This window comes from Danio rerio, chromosome 8 (assembly GCF_049306965.1).
Source record: "Danio rerio strain Tuebingen ecotype United States chromosome 8, GRCz12tu, whole genome shotgun sequence".
Taxonomy (NCBI): domain Eukaryota; kingdom Metazoa; phylum Chordata; class Actinopteri; order Cypriniformes; family Danionidae; genus Danio; species Danio rerio.
The window spans coordinates 21,187,958-21,211,378 of record NC_133183.1 but is presented as its reverse complement, the minus strand read 5'-3'; the positions used below and the strand labels follow the sequence as shown (position 1 = coordinate 21,211,378).

Sequence of the window (23,421 nt, the reverse complement as noted above, 5' to 3'; positions counted from 1 at the left end):
AATCACTCATGTGGCCACAGCAGAGAGACTACCAAGCTCTTCTCGAATTAGACTCAGGGTGAGAGACAGAGACTTTATTGGACTTCTAAACGCAGACTGTTTCCACTTTACACAAACGGACACAAGGGCACGATCTGGACGACCACAAGTGATAAAACCCTCCTGAGACGTTAACACACAGGCCTTTGATACTGGAGTGCTGGTTCTCTACAGCCTTGAGCATGTGTGGGCAACCTTCCCGAGCATTATGATATCGCACTACCCTCTGGCATCACTGCTCCCCTGGCCACCCGTCCCACAGCTCCTGGATATAGATGGGGATGGAGGGGTGGCCCTGCAGAGGTACCAGCCACGGTCCCCGGAGACCGGCCCTCGATACTGGGTTAGTAACTTGCACATTGTTTTTCATTTGCTTTTTTTGCTGGTTTGGTTCTTTGTTGTGTACGCATATGTTGGGCTCTGTTGGTTGAGGTTTTTCAGAACTGATGAGTTGAAGAACCAAAACTCAAATGATGCGTTTGCGTTTGGATTTTAGTCTATGTAAAATCCTAAACAACATACAGTCGAAGTCAGAATTATTAGCCCCCCCTGAATTATTAAATTTTAAATGATTTTTTCACCTCAATTTCTGTTTAACGATTTTCACAACACATTTCTGCACATAATAGTTTTAATAACTCATCTCGAAATAAGTGATTTATTTTATCTTTGTCATGATGACAGTAAATAATATTTGACTTAACATTTTTCAAGACACTTCTATACAGCTTAAAGTGACATTTAAAGGCTTAACTAGGTTAATTAGGTTAACTAGGCAGGTTAGGGTAATTAGGCAAGTTATTGTATAGCGATAACTTGTTCTGTAGACATCGAAAAGGGGCTAATAATTTTGTCCTTAAAATGGTTTTTAAAAAATTACAAACTGCTTTTATTTTAGCTGAAATAAAACAAATAAGACTTTCTTTGGAAGAAAAAATATTATTAGACATACTGTGAAAATGTCCTTGCTCTGTTAAACATAATTTGGGAAATATTTAAAAAATAAATAAAAATGAAAAGGGGGCCAATAATTCTGACTTCAACTGTATATTGTAGTCATGTTGCCTTAAAAAGTTACATTCCACATTACAATAGCATTAACCTTGTTCAGCTGGACTTTAGACTTAGCATGGGTTCATACTTGTAATTGGATTCTCTTGGTTTGTTTGGTCTGTATCAAAAGCTAAAACTACACATTTGGTCCTATTTGCTTACCATTTACACTGTCATTTTAATACTCACATCTTGTATTAGTTTGTACTGTTTTTAGTTTACTTGTAGATGGTTCATGCATGCGTTCATGTTTCATTTCAGCTGCATCAGAGTTTGTTTGGAAGCTGACCACAGCTTACTTTTTCTGTGCTCATCAGCATTTTAATGACTGTTCACACTTTTTACAAAAGCACACACCAAAAGCTCCACAAATGCCAATTTATTAAATAAAAAAGCCTGATACAAGCCTTGTATCAGCCTTTTTAATTGAATAAATTGGCATTTGTGGAGCTTTTGGTGTTGCCGCCTTTTTGAATATATATTTCACACTTTTTTAATGAAATAGAATCTCACTTTGTGTTTGGGTTCATGTGTTCACACTTGGCCGGTTTGGTTTCATTGACATGAACTCAATTGTTCCAATTGTTCTTTTAGTGCAGTTCATATGAATAGGTGTGAATGCTGCCATCTCATTGGTCCACAACAAACAACAAGCAAACACACCAAGACCAATGAAAAGAAGGCCATTGGTCTGTTTCCAAACTAATAGGCTAACAGAACTTTGTTCATGATTAATTTCTTGTTGAATCACACTACACTGGTAGCGGTTCTTGTTCATGAAGAATCAGATTCCACCTGCCCTGCTGTGAGAGTGTCAATCAAATGCATCAGTTGCATGGATTTGGTTCACTAAAAGAACCGATTTTTAAGAATTGTTTGTTATGGACTCCATCAGTCACATGACTTGGATTTGGTTCACTAAAAGAACCAACTCATAAGACTCATTCATTGGGATTTTGTTCAACTATGATTGTAGTTTGCCAAATTGAACTGAATCATAAGAATTGTTCATTAGGGAATCAAACTCCACTGGTCACCTGGAGTGGATTTGGTTCACTAAAATAACTGGTCAGTGGATTTGTGGTGGTGCCGGTATAGCATGTGCAATTGGAATGAATCAATTGTACTGAATCAAATTGCCTCACAAGTAGTCCTAAATAAAACCTCCTTAAATCATTTAACACTCATGGATGTCAATAAGAGGAATTTTTTTATGAATGCTAGTTTTAAATTTGTTCATGTGTAAGAACACTGAAGTAAACAAGTTTGTATTACCCAGTGCATTGCACTTGTTAAAATTCCATTGTATATAAAATGTCCTAGATTAGCAGTTTTGAGCAGGAGCCAAACATTTAAGGAAGCTGAATCATCTTCAGGGATGAAAAGGAAACACAAGAGTGAATGTGGGCCTCCAGAAAGCCCCTGAGTCGTTTAACCACATATAAAAGAAGCAGCAGAGGTTGTTCAGGGGATGTGGTGTGTTTGTGTGTGTATGTGCCAGTGGTAATGGTGTGTGGGGGTTTCAGAGCCGGAAAGCTTTCTCTGTCAGCGCTTTTTCAATAGTCATGCTGACCGCTGGTGACTCCGTCTGTCTGACCAGCGCTGACCAGAACTGTACGTTTCAATTCAGGGAAACAGTGTTATTGTGTTATACAGAAAGAGACTCAGCAATATAATGTTCTCGCTTTGGAGAGAGAGAGCGCTGTAAGGTGGAGTTATGAATGATGGATGCCAGGCACGTGCACACATAGGGCTCAACCTGTGCAGTGCACATGCCCTTTTTAGTCTTGGATAGAAAGTGCCCTTCCAAAATGATCAAAAGTGCCCCCGCGACGCGGCACACCCTCGGTCCCGCCCTTCAGTTGCGCGCGACAACACCGCTCTTCAGTACGCGCGCAACAACAACCCCCCCCCCCCCCCCCCCTTCCAAAAATTTATCCTGCACATGCCCTTTGGACGGTCTCTGCACGGGCCTGATGGACGCAGAGTGTGTGCATGTGTTTGACAGATCATATTAGAAACGGCTTCATTTTACAAAGGTGAAAGATAAATGTATTAATTATTCTGTGTGCTTCAATAAATAAAAAGGCCTTAATGTGCATAATTTAATATAATAATAATAATCATTATTATTATTATTGTTGTTGTGTTGCTCTGACAATGCAATTCTACACTATATTTATTATTAAATCAGTTGTTAGTATTACATTGGGGCTGCACTATACTGGAAAATTATGCGATGTGTAATATTGTTGTTGAGTACTGCGATAATTATATTTCTTATAATATAATGTTTCACTAGAAAAATGTTGGGTCCCACTTTATATTAAGTGTCCCAAACTACTATGTACTTACATAAAAAAATAAGATAAAATGTACTTGTGTTTATAATGTATTCGAGAACACTTGTGGTGCTCTTGAGTTGGGATAGGGGTTGGGTTATGGACAGGTTTGGTGGTTTGGGTAGGTTTAAGGGTGGGTTAAGGTGTAAGGGATGGTCAACAGTGTATTTTCAAATGTAATTACAAAAGTTAATTACATATGTAATTACATACATGTATTTAATCAAGCAGAAGTACACAGTAAATACATGTATTTACACAATAAGTACATTGTAACAAACTATTAATTCCTATGAAAGGTAGTATTAGTATTAGTAGTATTAATATAAAGTGGGACTTTTTAGCTCTGTTTTTAAATCATTTTTTATGTAATGATATTAAAATAAACAGATAAAATATATTTTTCAGATCTAATCAATTCTAATTCAGACATGGTGCAAACCTTTAGTCTGTACAACCCAGAGTAAAAACATTAGCAGATATTCTGGCTCTGGTTAGCTGTAGTCATTTTCCTTTCATCTCGACTCCTGCCATTAGTATTTATTTTCAGATTCACCTTTAGGCCGATCCAGCCAATAAAAGAACTGCAGCTACTGGAGACGTGGGGATAAAGAAAGTAAGGCCCCATCAAATTTATGTAAATTGTATATTGCATATACTACTATTATGATAATGATACATTTGCGATATATTGTGCAGCCTTAAAATATACTCACACAACAGTTACATATTCAAAATAAAATATTTTGAATTACATAAAAAAATCTACAACTGGGAATCTACATTTCTATTAGAATTAAATTTGCTTTTATTTTTCTGGGTAACACTTTACCTGTGATGCACTACAACTAAATAATAGCTGCTAATAATCCAGCTCTGACCGGAATTATGGTAAAAAAAAAAAAAAAAAACTGTAAAAATGCTACAGGTAAAATCCATGGTTAACTGTAAGTTTCCTTATTATATACAGTGAATAACTGTCATTTTGCTTTACCAGAAATCCTTTCTTGAATTTTTATGGTTTTTTGTTGACATTCAATGATATTACTTTTTTCATTTGTGATGCACATTAGAGTTTTATGTTATGCATGTAATGTTGCTATATATAATATTTATTGCATTACTTTAGTGTTGTGTGTTACCATAAAGGTATTTAGTAGTTGTGTAAATGGGTACCTTCAATATTAGAAAGTTTTTCTGTTTGTGGAAAGGTAGTTTGTGACGAGCATTGGTTCATTACATGACTTTCTCATCACTACATGCCTTTGCTTGTGTTTTTGCATGTGTAACAAAGGTACAATGTGTAGATTTTAATACTACAAAACATTGGTATATTAACACTATAATTAATGAAATACGGTAGTTGTTACTGTTAAATTAAAAATGATTTCATAGTTTCGAAAGTATTTTTAATAGTAAAAATTCTGGCTATTAAAGCTGCTGTGTGCTGTTTTTATTTTTGTGACGTTAAGAAAAGCTGATATTTTTGTAGAAATATTGTAATAATATTTCTCAAAATAACCGTTTTTACTTTTCTTTTCAAATTCAAGCAGACGTTATAAGCATTTGTGATTTGAAACCTTTTCAAGCTCACTTGAGGTATAAAATGGCCCACACTGTAAAACCCAATAAGTTAAGATAACTCAAACCATTTGAGGAAACCGATTGCAACAACCCATTTAAGTTCAAAACCTTCCATTTACTCACATCCATTTGAGTAAACAAATCAGTTTGAGCACAGTAAAACCCAATAAATGAAGAGAACACAACCCAACTGATTACTGTAAAACCCATTAAGTTAAGGCAACTCAAACCGGTTGAGGAAACCAATTGCTACAAACCATTTGAGTATTGTGAACTTACTCCATTTAAGTTGAAGTAATGAGGTATTTAGTTAACTCATTACCTTCAACACTGAGTTCAAAAATCTTTTTTAAATGAGTAGAATTAACTTTCAGTAAATTTTAAGTTAAATACACTCCTTTCATTTGATAAAGTTGACTGTTGGGTTGTACTGTGTAGTATGTAACGCTCAGGCATAATAGGACATAGTGAGATTGACAGAAAGAGAGACAAAAAAGAAAGATCCATCCTTATCCAGCATCCTGCCTCAAGTCTCTTCCTCTCACACTGGAGAGTTTCCGAGTATTGTTCCTCTGACAGCATATTGTTCCTCTGACAGTGAGGCCATAGAGAGCTCCCTGCAGTCCACACACATACTCAACATAGCTCACACACACGTGCGCACTCATTCACATCCATTCAAACACATTCAATTAAATACCAAACCCGCACATGCACAGACCAGCACAAAATGACTTTGTCTTCCACAGCTCCGAAACGCTCTTTTCTCAGCTCTGCCATGAGGGACCCCGACCACCCTTCACCCCGGCCATGACATTCTCACTCCCTCTCACTCTTTCCATTTTCCAAGTTATCTTGCGATTATTGTTCCCATCCACAACTGCTTTAAACTGGAATCCAGAGTTGTGTAACTCTTCTGCTTTCACGGTTATATCACTTAAAGCACTTTACAACCTTGCTGCACTCATATATCCTTCACTGCAGTCACAGAACCTGGTTGTTAAAGTTTGATAGGGCTTTAATGGTCGTTAATGGCTTTGTTTTTGTTGCCTTAATGATGAAAATGGTGGCCAAAGTTCAAGATGGGTCAGGGCGTTCTGCATATTCTGCTTGCCATAAATGCTGATATAGCTGCTGATTTTTTCTGCTTGACACAGCAAAGCCTCTTCACAACCTTTGTAGTCAAGTGATCAAGGACTGGGGTCAATGCACTCATACATTCAGCATATATGGCACGTAACATTCACTCATGCTGAAGTCAATATGGGTCAGTGCCATCACCATTGAGGAAGCTTTAGCGCAGACCGCAAGCGCGTGTCTGGAATTATGCAGAATATAGGAATCGCCAACTAAGCGCTCTTAGTTTTTGCTGGACTTCTCCTTTTGGTGTGTGTTTTTTTTTCGAAAGTGACAACTGATGGTTAGTTGCTGGCCGGTGTTTCCTTGCACTCTGAGTGAGTCACGCGTATCGAAGGAGAATTCAATTCAGTAATTCGCAGACAGTTTTGCAATTGGTGACAAGAAAGCACGAGGACTACTAGAGGTTACACAAGTGCTGTAGTAATGAATGAATTAGAAGAAGATCTAAAAAAATCTAGTCATCTAAAAAAAAATAAGGTGTCAGTTGTGGCCTGTGTTGGTGCTATACCTGTCAACCCTCCTGTTTTTTTTCCGGGATTCACCCGTATTTTGCAATTCTATTCTGCTATTATCCTGTAAAGTTATTTTCCCGTATTTCTCCTGTATTTTTATTCTCTTTATACGAAGGGTGGCAATAAACATAAAATATCTGATCCTTCCAATATGCAATCAATACCGCCAAATCACCAGGGGACGCCCCTTGCCTAGTTTCTTTCCATTAAAGGCGCCTTCACCTCTCCTAGAGTTGTGTCTGTCTGCAGACTGCAAGACAGGGGCGAAACACGAAAGTTCCTTAGGAGTGTAACTTGTAGTATGTTAGAGGCGTAACTTAAAGTTATGGAGACATGTCAAAACTATGTTGTCGGGAAGATGGCACTGTACATCAGTTATTAATATCTACATCTACTCCACACATAAACCCAACCATCATTGTTATTAATTTTTTACACCCTCCCTAACCCTAAACCCAACAATCACAGTTTTTAATGTACAGTCACGAGTTGTGGAGGCTTTCATACCTGGCACGCTCACCATTGTACTATTAATTGCAACCACAGGGAGCGACGCTGAGTAAGCTGACTGTTATGACAAAACAGATGAAGAAGTGGAGTTGCTTGCTGGAGTTGCTAATTGAATGAATATAATAATAAATCAAATAAATTAGTTGTGGATAAATTTAGAGAAAATTCATTGAACACTTTTGCAGAGAATGTTTTCTAAGTATTTCCGCCATCTTGCCAACAACATCTCGTTGTGACATCTCGCATAGTTTAATGAGATCTCGATAACTAAGTTACTCCTCTAACTTACTGCAAGTTACGCCTTTCATCTTACGCCCCCGTCTTGCAATTCACAGACAGATACACTTGCCCTTCTATGCAATCCTCCAAACAGTCTCCAAACACCGCTTTATGTAGCGGTGCGTGACTGTCAGACGTGCTCCAAATTGATAAATAGACGCTGTTTCCCAAATGGATTCTGTACACGCAATTTGAAGTGGAGGGGAAGTGGTCTCTCTGGGTTTTGGGTGCATGTTTGAATAGACATATACATATTATTATTATTAATAATAATAATAATAATAATAATAATAATATCTTTACATGTCAATCTCAGTGGGTTTTCTTTTAAACACACCAAATTTTGTCTTAAATGAGCATAAGCAGTTAGGAAAGCAATCAAATGCTTTCATTATGAATCTGTGCAATTGACACCTCTGTTATTTAATGTTATCAAACGAAAAATCTAAATGAGAGATTCATTCGCTTCTCTTTAATCAGAATGTTTAAGTTATATATTGAAGAGAAGGTTAATGAGATTTGATAACTTGATCCAATTTCTTTTTAATAGCTTTTAATTTAAATAGGCTAAACTTTTATTTATTTTCAGCTTTTTTCTAATGTATATGTAAGCTATTGTGTCCTTTGTAAACAATAATAATACAATAATAACAACTTATTACAGACCATTTCAATTGTTTATTTACACCCCAATGAAACAGCTAAAAGATTTTTGGGGGAGTATATCTTATTTTCACATCCCAATGTTGACAGGTATGGTTGGTTGGTGGGAAATGCAGGTTTGAATCTGGCAAGTGTTTGGTCCAGTTACCTCTGTTGTGCTTTGATAAATTCTCTGCAGAAAAATCCAGCATTGATGATCATCAATATAAGCTGAGTTTGCACTTAAATATTTTTAAAGATTTTCAAAATGTTGGTGACCACAAAAATAAATAAATGTGCATTTTGTACCCAGGAACTTTGGTAATACACTAAAAGATTTTTTTGCAGATTTTCAAAATGTTAAATACCACAAACAAAGATTGGACAAAAAGGACAAAGACCCTTTGTTTCTACAGTGTGTGGTTTACCACGAAAGACGAAACATCACACAAAACAAAATATTTCCAACCAGAGTCCCAAATTTGAACTCAGGAAATCTCACAGAATCCCCCTAGACTTAAAAATAAACATGACAGATGAATAAACAAATAAACATTTGTGCTGTGCCACACATCGACAAGCTAATCCCCAGTTTCCGCCGTCCAAATTCATTTCTTTTCGTGCTGCACCATGACTGTGTTTGATATGCCTCTGTCTTCTCCATCTTTGGATATTGTTTCATTTCATGTTTTGATCTCTGCATTGTACAAAAAAATGCTGGGTTCAACACAATTCCTACACGTTGTCCTAACACAAATTGATTAAGTTAACTTAATTGTTTTTATAAATTTAAATGGATTGAACATGAAACAATTAAGTTGCCCCCCCCCCACCCAAAAAAAAAAAAACTTAAGAATTGTGTTGTTTCAGCTCATTTTAAATAAGCGGTTTGAACTGCAGCGAAAGTCATCTTTTGAACATGACTTTTATGCAGGTTTGTCTTCATGGTTTGCCCCACACTTCAGAATTACTGATGTTAAAACTGACTTAATTGGCTAAGAAGAACCAATTGTTTATTCATTTAATTTATTTTTCACAACAAGGGACAGTTTACATTAATCAACATTCCCCAAGAACGTAAATGTATACCCAAATTAGCCCAAAGACTAGTTGTCATTGGTGGTTCCGTTGCCAGATGTTAAAGGCCATACCAATAAAAATTCAAACTGAAAGCAATGCACAAATAAGCAACAGAAAATACCCAAAACAACAACAACATCAAAAAGCCTAGTGTTCACATTGTTGATTATTAAGAAGTAATTTCCTAAAATCATATTTTAATGACGTAAAAGATGCACATTCTCTAACAGATGGTGGTATCAAATTCCACTGATGTGATGCTTTAAAAGAAAAACAAGCTTGACCAAAAGAAGTTTTTCTAAGTGGAATAAAACAATCAGCTCTAGCTGCAACCCAAGTCACTCTATTTTCTACTGATTTAAACTGGAAAATGTCAGATAGAAGGGGAGGAGATAAACCATGCATAATCTCAGAGGCGATCCAACTGTAAATCACAAATAGTCAACATCTTGAATATTTACGATTCACAGTTGGAGTGCCTCTGACGTTCTTCTGAGCCGATTAGGTCAGTCTTAACACAACTCCCACCACAGGAAAATCTGATAAGATAACCTTTAGAACCCCCAAGCTATTCGGGACATTAGGATTGTTGGAAAGGGAGAAATCTGCTCAAAATCAGCCCGATTATCTTGTGGTGTATCTGTCCAGCCTAAGGAAATTGGGGGCAACCCCAGCATAGATTTGCTTGAGGAGAGATTCATACTGGTTCACCAGCTTGACCAGCACTATACTGGCTCTAACCGCCACAAACCAGCCTGGAATTCATGCTGGATTTTTTTTAGCAGGGTTCATGCCCTCTCCCTGCTGTCTCTGTCAAAAAGGGACCTTAAATGCATAAATCAAGGCTTAATTGAAAGGACTGACACTGTTTTCCTTCTTTGAATGTACAGAATACGTATAAACATGTGCTTGCTTGCAGATATGTGCATTTCTGTTTAAAATTGAAAGATTTCTTAACATTTTAGTTTAAGTTTTTATGCTTGCCGAGAATGCAGTCAAAAAAAATCAAGAGTACAGTAAAACATAATTTTGTGTAATATTATATATATTCTACAGATGTTAACATATTTTAAATTGGATTTTAGAATTGAATAAGCTAAATTGCTCATAGGGAATGTGTGAATGCTAGAGTGTATGGGTGTTTTCCCAGTACTCGGTTGTGGAAGGGCATCCACTACATAAAATATATCTAAATATATCCTGGATAAGTAGGCCGAAGGAAAATTAATGAATGAATGAAACTGGATTTTATGCCTGTGATGGCAATGCTATTTTCAGCATCACATTATTCTTCAGAAATCGTGCGGATATGCTGCTTAAGAAACTGTTTGCACAGAACAGTAGTGCTGCCTAATCATTTTGTAGATCTACTTTTTCCATCATGTTTAATTATTGAAAAGGAACTACATATGTCTGATTTGTTTTCATAACAATATAAATATACAAATAATTTCAAATGAAGAATTAAAGGGCATCTAAGATGAAAACTATCAATTGAGAGCTGTTTGGACAGAACTGTGTGTAGGTATAGTGTGTCAATAGTCATATTGAAGTGATATAAACACAATAAGTCTCTTTTTTAAAATTTCCTGACCTTAAAATCGGATCCAAACCCCTTCCATTTTGATTCCCACCACGACGTGACATAGGAGTGCAGTTTCCCCGGCCACTGAATTGATTGACAGATGCGTATTAACATGTCTTGATAGTAACTCGTATAAACATATCAACAAGACAGGACTTGCCAAAAGCAACTGGGATTAAAAGATCTGTTCAGCTCTCTGTGATCATCAATCATCATCGAATGTGATCAAGAATGAGTTTTACAAGTTTAAATTGTTTTTCAAACAATGCATGTTTGTAATGAATTACAGCAATTTTACCGTCTTTATCACCACAGCCACATGTCAGTACAATTATAAAAGAACAGGCACATGCACACATAGGGCTCAACCTGTGCAGGGCACATGCCCTTTTTAGTATTGGATAGAAAGTGCCCTTCCAAAATGATCTGAAGTGGCCCAGCGACACAATCCCCCGCTCTTCAGTTCGCACGCGACATCGCCACCCCCCCTCCCCCCACCCCCCCACAAAACGGGGCTGTAAAAGAATGCGCTTCAATCCCAGTTTGTTCCCAATAAATCAGGTTTATTTTGTACAATAACATAATGAATATCTATACAGCCATGGATATTAACATGTATCCTGTCACATTTGCATGCAAAAACTTTGTGGAATCATTGTGTGTGACTAATTGTTCTCTTCGGCACATTAACTCCACAACAAATACATCAAATAATCATTGGGAAAGTTCTTACTGTAGTATTTAGTATTTCTCACAAACGTGAGATCTTCTTCCTTCATGTCTGTCATTGTGCTGTTTATCTGATGCAGCCTTGGCTGAGATTTAAGCACACTATGACAGGCATGTGGGAACGGTGGGTGGGGAGAACTAGCATTAAAGGCACAAGCAACAAAAACAGCTACAAAATGCTCAGAGCTGAAAATTCCAATGTTCTGGAGGCTATAATAAATAATCTGATGGGTGTTTTGAGCTGAAACTTTACAGACACATTCTGGAGACACAAAATACTTTTTTTAGTCAGCTGATGAGTAAACAGTACATTTTTCATTTGTGGGTGAACTAATACTTTACCCCCTGTATAGCATTATACACGTCTGGCATTCTCAATGGATGTGTCAGTTTGCATCACTGCACTATTGAACTTCCTCTGTGGAATTTGGTTCAGCGAGTGTATGATAATGGATCACGTTAATAAAGCTGATAATATGACTGCTGTCACCCTCGATCTGACGTGACGCCTCTGGCTGAAGTCTATAGGGGCAAATCACTCAACTGGGGCAGAAGTTTTATACCCCATGTGTATAGAGCAAGAGGTTACACAGGGTCAATCATCGAGTGCACATCTGTGTATATAAGGCAAAATGTAGGAAACAAGCATTCATCTAATGGTGTGTGTGTGTTGGAGGCACTGTAAAGAGATTGAGCTGGAGTGTGTGCCGCTAAACTCTCGTTCTGGGAGGTCTGTGAATCATCTTAGCTGCGGTAGATGACAGGTGTGAAGCCACTCAGGTCACTGCAGCAGTTACATAAACACACACACACACACACACAGCACTCTTTAGCCCCACACAGCAAAAAAAAAAAACAACAACTCCCTCCTAAAACCCCCATTCATTCCTGTTTCTCCCCCCTGTGGCCGGCCTGATCCTTGTCATGTGGCCTGGCTTTTCTGTGTCAGAGAGGGAGGAGAAGAAGGAAGAAAGGGATGAATGGAGGGAGCAAAGACTCAAGCTGACAAGCTGATGAACACTGGCTAAAGTCATTAAACTGTCTGATCAGCAAACAAACTCTTGGCAGACTGAATCAGCGGATCACAGAAGACAAAGAGACTGTGCTGTCTATCTATCCCTCCATCATCTGTTACATTTGTCTGTCTGTATTTCATCAACACATTAATTTGTCCATTTCTTTTAATTCATGTCATTCATCCATCCATCATCTGTTCCTTCTGTCTGTCTATGTGTCCATCCGTCCATCCATCCATCTCTCTCTGTTTGTATTCCATCCACTCATCTGTTCGTCCTTCTGTCTGTCTGTCTGTCCATCTGTATATTCTGTCCATCCATTCTTCTTTCTGTTCATTTGTCCATCTCTCTGTTCAACTGTCTGTCTGTCTGTCTTCCATCCATCCGTCCATCCATCCATCCAATTATCCATCATTATTTCCTTCTGTTTGTCTGTCTGTTTGGCCATCCGTTCGTCCATCCCTCCACCTCTCTCTGTCTGTATTACATTAATTCATCAGTTCGTCCGTCCGTCGTTCCTTTTGTCTGTCTGTCCATCCGTCCATTCATCCATCTCTCTCTGTTTAAAATGCATCCACTCATCTGTCTGTCCATCTCTGTCTGTCTTTCTATCTGTCTGTCTGTCTGTCTGTCCATACATCCATCTATTCATCATCTGTTCCTTCTGTCTGTTCATCTGTCCATCTCTCTGTCCATCTATCTGTCTGTCTCTTCCATCCATACATCTGTCATCATCTGTTCCATGTCTGTCTGGTTCATCTGCACATCTATCCATTCATCCGTCTGTCTGTCTGTCTGTCCTTCATCCATCTATCCATCATCTGTTCCTTCTGTCTGTTCATCTGTCCATCTCTCTTTCCGTCTGTCTGTCTGTCTGTCTGTCTGTCTGTCTGTCTCTTCCATCCATACATCTGTCATCATCTGTTCCATGTCTGTCTCTGTTTCCTCAACACTTCTGTTCGTTCATCTGTCTGTCTGTCTCTCCATCTATGCGTCCATCCATTCATCTCTCTGTCTGTCTGTCCATCTGTATATGCCATCCATCAATCCTTCTGTCTGTTCGTCTGTCCATCTCGCTGTCTGTCTGTCTTCCATCCATTCATCCATCATCTGCTCAATTTGTCTGTCTTCATTTCATCTACACATCTATCCGTCCAACTGTCTGTCTGTTCTTCATCCATCCATCATCTGTTCCCTCTGTCTGTCTCGCCGTCCACCCGTCCGTCCATCCATCTCTCTGTCTGTCCATCTGTATATCCTGTCCATCCATCTTTCTGTCTTTTTTTCTGTCTTTTATCCATCCATCTATTCATTTTTCATCTGTTCCTTCTGTCTGTCTGTCCATCCATCCATCTCTCTGTATTCTATTCAAACATCCATCTGTCCTTCTGTCTGTCTGTCCGTCCATCTGTATATCCTGTCCATCTATCCATCAGTCTATCCGTCTGTCCATCTCTCCATTCGTCCATCTGTCTGTCTTTCATCCATCCATCCATCATCTATTTTTTTCTGTCTCTCCGTTCATCTGTCCATCTATCTCTCTGTCTGTTCCATCTATCTATCTATCTATCTATCTATCTATCTATCTATCTATCTATCTATCTATCTATCTATCTATCTGTCTGTCTGTCTGTCTGTCTGTCTGTCTGTCTGTCTGTCTGTCTGTCTGTCTGTCTGTCTGTCTGTCTGTCCGTCCGTCCGTCCGTCCGTCCGTCCGTCCGTCCGTCCGTCCGTCCGTCCGTCCGTCCGTCCGTCCATCTATCTATCTTTCTATCTATCTATCTAATCTGTCTATCTGTCTGTCTGTCTGTCTGTCCGCCTGTCTGTTTATCCCATCTATCCCTCCGTCTATCTCCCTGTCAGTATTTCTGTTTGTCTGTATAGCACCGCTCAATCCATCTGTTTATGATTAAGGTTGGCAGATGGTTTAGCTAACATGGGGGTCCAAACCAGACTTGCCACACTGACTAATTAAAGCTTATTAACTCCCGGTCAAAGGGAAAGATTAACTACACCTACTTACTCGCAAACAACTGGCCACCATATCAGCCATCAAAGAATGCCCACAAGGATTTTTCTGTTTTTGACCAATTCCAGCACATTCTTAAACTCATTCTTTAACTTTATCCTAATTCTGACTGTAAAATTAGTCCGCCACAGTTCCTGTCAGGTTCTGTTATTATGATGCTCGAAACACAGGACAAACTTTAAATGCTTTATTTTCATTTCAGTTCTCCTCCCCAGCTAAAAATGGTTAAGGAATATGTACAACGCGTTGTATTTGTATTAATAATGCCCAGGTGACCAAGATAATTCAAATAAATGTACAAAAACATTACAATAAATTTAGGATTGACAGAAAACATGGAAAGTCAATGAAAAAGAACATTAAGTAAGAGGGAACCAATTCAACGGGAAGGTGAAGCGTTTCTTGGAAACTGTAAAACACATAAATTCCCATCGGAGCAGATCATAACAATTAAACTTTGTTTATTTGTTTATTCTGTGTTAAAGTTGCTAAGTCAGAGCAGAATCGTCTCACACTGCCCTCTACTGGGTATACATTAACACACGCTTAGGATTGACACAAACACATACTCTACACACTTTCTCCCCAGCTCCTACAACAAACGTTTCAGGAATGATGGTTTAGTTTCTGGGAAGTGTGTTTCTGTTAGCATCCTGCTCAGTTCCAGCCATTGGAGGATGCTCACAGATGTTTTTACCACATATTTCACAATGACAGTTTTTCCACTGTGGCGTATTTAGCCTGTGCTTCTGATTGCACTCAGTGGGGAAGAAGCTTCTCTCTTCTTTGTTTTGTTTTAGTTTTCTTTCATTCGAAAACCCCAGGACATCCCTACTCAAGGACTTTCAGTTCTTCATTCATGTCTGTCAGTTGGTTACAGTAATGTCAGTGTGATATTAATTTGTGCTGATTTGGAAAAGAAGGTGGAAAAATAAGTTTCTTGCCCAGATAAGGGGAAACAAATCACCAAAAATGATCAATTGTTTGATTTGAAATTAAACACCAGTGCATTTTAAACTCTGCTCAATATATTTCTATAAAATTGTATACTGTATAACCAAAGGTAACAATAAACCTTTGGTCAGATGCTGCAAATGTTGGCAGATGTTACAGGTAATTTGAGCATTCATTGCGTTTTATGGCACTTCTATAAAGCAGCTTTTCAGTGTTTACCCCTGGATGTCGATTTCAGTTGATGAACAGAAGAAATAAACTGAAAGAGTTTGAACAATACAACACGGTGGCTCAGTGGTTAGCACTGTCTCCTCACAGCAAGAAAGTCTCTGGTTCGAGTCCCGGCTGGGTCAGTTTGCATTTCTGTGTGAAGTTTGCATGTTTTCCCTGTGTTCGTGTAGGCCTTCTCCGGATGCTCCGGTTGCCCCCACAGTCCAAAGACATGCGCTATAGGTGAATTGAATAAGCTAAATTGGCCGTTGTGTATGAGTGTGAATACGAGTGTATGGGTGTTTCCCTGTACTGCATTGCAGCTGGATGGGCATCCGCTGCGTAAAACATATGCTGGATAAGTTGCTGTTTTAACATATGCTGGATAAGTTGCGATGTGGTGACCCCAGATGAATAAAGAGACTAAGCCGAAGGAAAATGAATGAATAAATGTTGACTAATAGTTCATCTGTGTTTTCCAACAAGTTTGTTTTGGTATGTTTTTTTACTGCAGAAACAAACTCCAAATAAACCTAGTTTGGGTCTGATAAGTTTGAAATTGCAAAAAAAAAAAAAAAAATTTTTAGACGAAGTATATTTTATTTGGGACAGTGTTTCTCAACCACATTCCTGAAGGACTACCAGCTCTGCACACTTTCCATGTATCCTTGATCAAATGCTCATCCTAATTTTGCCAAGTATGATGCAATCCTGGATTTACATCTATGTTGATCCTCAAACATCTTTTTTGTTCAAAAATGTAATTTATTCCCCACCCCTAAACCCAACCATAACTGTAAATTATTCCCCCAATCAGAGGGAAATAATAGCTGGATATCAATCATGTAGAAGTGCATAAACCTAAACTTTACATTAAAGGTTGATCGGAATGTTGTTCCAGGATCAACGTAGATCCAGGAACATGTCCTACTTGGTGAAATCAGGTTGGTGTTGATTAAACACACCTGATTCAAATTATCAGCTCATTAGCAGAGTCTGAAAAGTCCTGATATGGGTGTGACAGACAAAGGAGACATCCAAAACATGCAGTGTTGGTGGTCCTCCAGGAACTTGGTTGAGAATCCTGCTTTAGAACATCCTAAAAAAAACACAATTTAATTTTTATAAAGGGACATTTCACCCAAAACTGACTCTTTACTTGGTCCAAACCTGTTTAACTTTCTTTCTTTTGTTGAACACACACACGCACACACTCAAAAAAAAAAGATGTTTTGAAGAAAGCTAGAAACCTGAAACCATTTACTTCCAAAATATTTTTTTTCCTCTTTTTCTTTGAGAGTCAGTGGTTTTCAGCTTTCTTTAAAACATCTTCTTTTGTGTTCAACAGAATAAAGAAACTCATAATGTTTAAAACCACTTGACAAACAGTGAGTACATTTTCTTTCTTTTTTAGGAGAACTGTCCCTTTAATACTGGTAATAATAATAATAATAATAATAATAATAATAATAATAATAATAAAGCACCAAATCAGCATATTAGAATGATTTCTGAAAGATCATGTGACACTGAAGTAATTATGCTGAAAATTCAGCTATGCAAACACAGATATGGAAATGTATATATATATATATATATATATATATATATATATATATATATATATATATATATATATATATATATATATATATACATATATATTAAAATATGATACACTTATTAACTTATAAATTAAAACTTTTAAATATATATAAGAATTCTTACAATATTTCAATATTGCTGCAAATTTTGTGAGCATTAAAACATGTAAAATCCTGCTATTATAGTAGAATGAGCTTTTCCAAACACAATTTTGCCACAGGCTTAGAATGTTGTTTAACAGAATAAAAAAAACACATGCTCATTATTGCAACAACAGATCACAGATTCACAAGAATTATGAATCACAGATTGACGCTTTTTATCGGACAACCTCCAGGAAGAGTTAATGTTGCCTGGCACGTCATAACAGAGAGAAACACACCACAGCTGAAGGTTTTCTTCCCAGCGCCCTCTAGCTCCGACTCTGTCTCTGTCTGCGTCAGCTCAGTTTATAACTCCTCTGCTGACGCTGGTGCAGCACAGCAGTCCCAAATCACATCATAAATCTCCCTATACATGCACTAGACCCACTTCTTCTTCATTCCCCAGCTTTTTGCAAGCCCCACTGATGCTGTAGACATGATACCACTCTTTTCGGTCAGGTACGGTGACGAGCGCCACACAGATTTGGGAGGCTGCAGGCAGGAAGTGGGAGATTTCCTGGAATGTGTGTGTTTTTCCCCCACTGTGGTGCAATAACAGCAGTCTCGTTACTCATGTCAGTGTGCTCCATAGCTTCACAGGCCCTGTGCGAGTGTGTGTTTACGGGTGTGTGTTTACGTGTGTTTGTGTGTGCTGGAGGAGAGACTTACTGGAGACTGGGATTGTTCTCTAGGGAGGTATGTATGTCTCTGTTGGTGTCGACAGGACTGATATCCTCCATCTCTCTTGGGATGCTTTCTGTGATTCCCTTTAAGCCAGGTCGCTGAGCTCATCCCCCATGACTGCCCACCCAAAACTAAACATCTTGCTGTAAGTCAGCTAGAGGGATAGTTCGCTCAAAACTGAAATCTTTTCTCATCCTTGTTTATTTGGGAGAACTTTCTTTTTTACAAAGAGCACAAGAGGCTGTTAACAGATACAGATAGAGCTTTTTGTATTTAAAATATGGATGTAAAGCAAGAATGTAAATATGTACACTCAAAGGTCAATCAGATTTAAGAATGTTTGGCTATATCTGTGTTTAATTTACCAAAAATACAGTAAAACATAAACATATATATGTCATTTACTCCTCATAGCTGCATAGGTCTAAAAAAATGATAGCCACGCTTTGGACGGATGTCTTTGTTTTATTTTTTTATTTTTTTTCTCTTTCTCTCTGTAAAAACTACAAGAAATAAAGCATATGGCATTCAAAATATGCATTTCTTAGAGTCCTTTTCACAGTCTCTCATTTAAATGTGTGCTTGTATGCATATGAACATATACGACAACTCCGAATCCAGTAACATCAGTCTTTACACATAACTTCGTTCATGTAAACTGACAAAGTACACAAAGTATAACAGACTTAAACAAGAATTACCGTGTGCGTCCTCTTAGGCCATGCAGATGAATACATTTTCTATGGCTCTGTAGTGTTAGCTTCTTTCTGCCACCATGTTAGTTTGACCCATAATGCAATGGTCCCGCTCTTCACTCAACTTAAACATTCATTCATTCATTCATTTTCTTGTCGACTTATTAATCCGGGGATGCCTCAGTGGAATGAACCGGCAACTTATCCAGCACATTTTTATGCAGCGGATGCCCTTCCAGCCACAACCCATCTCTGGGAAACATCCACACACACACTCATACACTCATACACACACACACTCATACACTATGGACAATTTAACCAACCCAATTCACCTGTACTGCATGTCTTTGGACTGTGGGGGAAACCGGAGCACCCGGAGGAAACTCATGTGAATGCGGGGAGAACATGCAAACTCCTCACAGAAATGCCATTTGAGCCGAGATTTGAACTGCGTCACTACGTCACCCCGTCAACTTCAATATGTGATCTGTTATGCTTCAATGGCAGCTCTTTTCTTTAAAACCCCATAACTTCAAACAATGCACGGGTGCACATTCTCTGCTTAAAAATGAAATGTCACATTCACACATTCGGGTATTTTAAACAACAACTCAAATTAATATGAGTTTATGGTGGTGCGGTGGTGCAGTGGGTAGCTCTGTCCCCTCACAGCAAGAATGTTGCTGGTTCAAGCCTTGGATGGGTCAGTTGACATTTCTGTGTGGAGTTAGCATGTTCTCGTGTTCATGTGGGTTCCTCCTGGTGCTCCACTTTCCCCCACAAGTCCAAAGACATGCGCCATAGGTGAATTCATTCATTCATTTTCTATTCGGCTTAGTCCCTTTATTAATCTGGGGTCGCCATACTTATCCAACACGTTTTTACGCAGCGGATGTCCTTCCAGCCGCAACCCATCACTGGGAAAACTATAGGTGAATTGAGTAAGCTAAATTGTCCGTAGTGTATTAGTGTGTGTGAATAAGTGTATGGGTGTTTCCCAGTGATGGGTTGCAGCTGAAAGGGCATCTGCTACGTAAGCATATGCTGAATTAATAAAGTGGCTAAGCCGAAAAAAAATGAATGAATGAATAATATGAGTTTATAACATAAACACAAATATACACAACTTTGTGAAAAACGTGTATTTGATATTTACACTCCTGTAGTGGGGTAGGTGAATTTTCAGCATATCAAGTCCGGCATTCGGACACTTTATTATTATTTAGATATTCAGAAGTGGGAAGAAAAGTTGGAGTTAAAGTTTATCGTTTATCAGAATTTTTTTTTTTATTTGATATTAAATAGGCTATATATTTTGAAAAGATGTCTTGCTCTGAAATTGTGAAAAGATATGGTAATGAAAGTACCATTTTTCATTATAAGGTATTTGTAAAAGAAATATTTTAGACAAATGTATTTTTGCTGTAGTTACTAATGCATAACTAGTATATTAATTTTAGGTGATATTTTGTAAAAGCACTGTCAACAATTTTTGTAAATTACACAGTATTTAACTGTAATATGAATTGTGTTTTACTGTAGGACAGTTATGCAGTGTTACTGTATTCTTCAAGTTACATTGTGAAAATTACTGTATATTTTACAATAAAGATATACATACAATTCTATAAATACATATATAGCAAGGTCAATGGTGCTGTAAATGTAAATACAGTATTTTGTTGTAATTTATTTAAAGTAAGTTACTGGGTAACTGCTGCCAGTAATTTACTATAGATTCCACAGAAAATTGTTTACCCTCAATGTAGAACAATTTCAAAATAACTTCACTTTAAACATAAATTGCACATCGTTACCCTGTCCGTCGGGACAAAAGTAACACACAAGTGGGTCAAAAGTAACAACAATTGCTAGATTTACTGGTTTAGTCTTGTTTATTTTAAATATATCTGACTTTGACATTGTTAATATGTCAACTGCAAACATATTTTGTCTTTATCTTTGCAAAAAATATTAAATGGTATTTTTTTTATTTCAGTTCCATCAAATGTTTCAAAAGTAGTCCAACAAAAAAGAAATTCAATTAATTTGATTATGTTTGAGTATGCATTCATTTGATAAAACATCTGAGTTGAAACACTGAAAACTCTAATGTGGAACTGAAAAATAAGGCATAGCTATTAGCAGTGGGCCATAAATAACAGTGTTACTTTCATCCCCACAGTAACTCTTGTCATTTAAACCTGATTTACTTTTAAACTGAAAAGCTCAGACATTGCAAACTTAAGAATGTGTTATTGCACTAAATAACCTGTAGATTGATCATTATTTTGACACATGATAAGAGAAGCACAACTTGTGATGAGGAAAAAAGTACAATAATTTACTTTCTGCACTTAAAAACTGAAATTCAGACCTAAACGCAGGACACAGTGATAAAATCAAATGATATTTGGCAGTTGTGTCAAGGGCTGCATGAAAAATTTACTGTTAGCCTAAAAGCAAGTGTTGTCAGGAGGACCAACATTACTTTCGTCCCTGTTTTCTCCTACGTTTGGTTTGTGTACAGTATCCCAAACTAATTATGGTGGCTTGAGAAAGCCAACATACTGTTATACTACATACATTTATTATTAAACTATCAATAATAATTAGACTATTTTAAGGATGCATCTCCTAGAGCGTTCATACTATAACCACCAACCTAAGTCTAAACCTCCAAACTATACTGAATTAAGTTGCTATAACTTTTCCAACTGATCCGACTTAAGGTTCTCCCAAAACTGTCGGAAATTTTGGAAAAGTCCTATTGACTTAACATTGGACTGTCATACAAACTTAAGGTTGAGCTCATTTAACTCAGACTACCAATCTGCCAATCACTGATGACCTTTAAATATACTAGCCACACCCTAGCAACCACTTAAGACACCCTAGCAACTGTCCCATAGACTTCCATTAAAAAAAGCTGCCATTGACTTTACATTGAATATATAACAACAAATCAAAACATACTAATCCATACTAGAAACATACTAATTATACTAGCATCATGCTAATTCTTACTAGAAACATACTAGCAACATGCTAATTTACACTATAAACATACTAGCAACATGCTTATTCATACTATGAACATACTAGCAACATGCTAATTCATACTACAAACATACTAGCAACATGGTAATTCATACTAAATTCTTGCTAACAACATGCTAGCTTATGCTAGAAACATGCTAGCAACATGCTAATTCATACTAAAACCATGCTAATAACAGGCTTATTCATACTAGAACCATGCTAGTTTATGTTACCAACTGCCTAGCCACTACTCAGAACACTTTAGCAACTGCCTAGCAATCGCTTAGCAACCACCTAGCAACGCCTTAGCAACCACCAAGCAACGTCTTAGCAACCACCTAGCAATGCCTAAGCAACCACCTAGCAACTACCTTGAACACCTTAGCAACCGCCAAACAACCACTCAGAACACCCTAACAACCACCTAGCAACACCATAGCAATGACCTAGAACATCTTAGCAACCGCCTAGCAACACCTTAGCAACCACCTGGCAACACCTTAGCAACCACCTGGCAACACCTTAGCAACCACCTAGCAACACCTTAGCAACCATCTAGCAACCACCTAACAATGCCTTTGCAACCACCTAGCAACACCTTAGCAAGTGCCTAGCAACCATTCAGAACACCCTAGCAACCACTTAGCAACTCCTAATCAATCACTCAGAACCCCCTATCAACAGCCTAGTAAGAAACATACCAATCCATACTAGAAACCAGCTAATATATACGTAGATATCTCTCTATGCAGACTGTTTCAAACTCCATAAAAACTACTGCAGCTGTTTAAACTTTAGACCTACCTCAAAAGTTCAGACTAGGCTTTCTCAAGCCTCCATAAAGTTTGTCTACCAACTTAACTTTTCTAGTTTCACGTTGTCATAAAAAAGACATTTAACTTCTCTGCCACAGTAACAGAGGGTTAAACAGGTTGCATTTTAGCAAATTTGTATCAATCAGTACAGATTTTTTTAAATAACAACCTCGAACTCTTTTGCATTTAATTCTGACAACTAGGAATGAAATCAGATTAGTCCGCCATTACTGGTGATGCGGTGGTGCTGTGCTTATATTGCATACAGATACTTACTGTAACTATTCCCTAGGGCTAAAGCTGTGTATGACATCAGCGTTGTGTGTGTGTGTGTGTGTGTGTGTGTGTGTGTGTGTGTGTGTGTGTGTGTGTGCATGTGAGTATGTGTGCGTGTGCATGTGTGCACGTCAGCCGGGTCCAGCCCAAACGCCTGCCATTTGTCAGGTCTTGTTGTTGTGCACTGCAATGACATCACTCCCCTTTGAGGGCAAACAGCTGTCCCTTGAGGAGGACCAAAGGGTCGCGACCTCTCCCACTGCTCCTCCACGCTTCCCAGAGGCACCGAGGAGCAGCCGAGCCTAGGACACCAAGCCAGACCAGCCTGGGAACTGGAGCAGATCCCAGAGATTGAGGGTTTCCCTTCTGGAGCCCCGCTGGCCTTGCTGACCGGCCATCTCTCTGACCGGACCTATTCCTCTGTACATGAGAGGGGGTCCCTGTTTAAAAACAC

The 23,421-nt window shown here is 38.1% G+C and overlaps 1 protein-coding gene across 2 annotated transcripts in view; it reads left to right on the top strand.

The window, feature by feature from the left end:
- The window catches only part of rgl1 (ral guanine nucleotide dissociation stimulator-like 1), a 59,089-nt gene continuing 35,668 nt past the window's right edge, over positions 1-23,421 (top strand). The window contains exon 1 of one of the 2 annotated variants that reach the window (XR_012383642.1): positions 1-382. Coding sequence is in view for 1 of the 2 variants with exons in the window: in NM_205637.2 (NP_991200.2) it covers positions 248-382 (135 nt within the window). In the remaining variant the exon portion in view is untranslated. The remainder of the gene's footprint in view (positions 383-23,421) is intronic. The other variant, NM_205637.2, reaches the window with a different exon arrangement.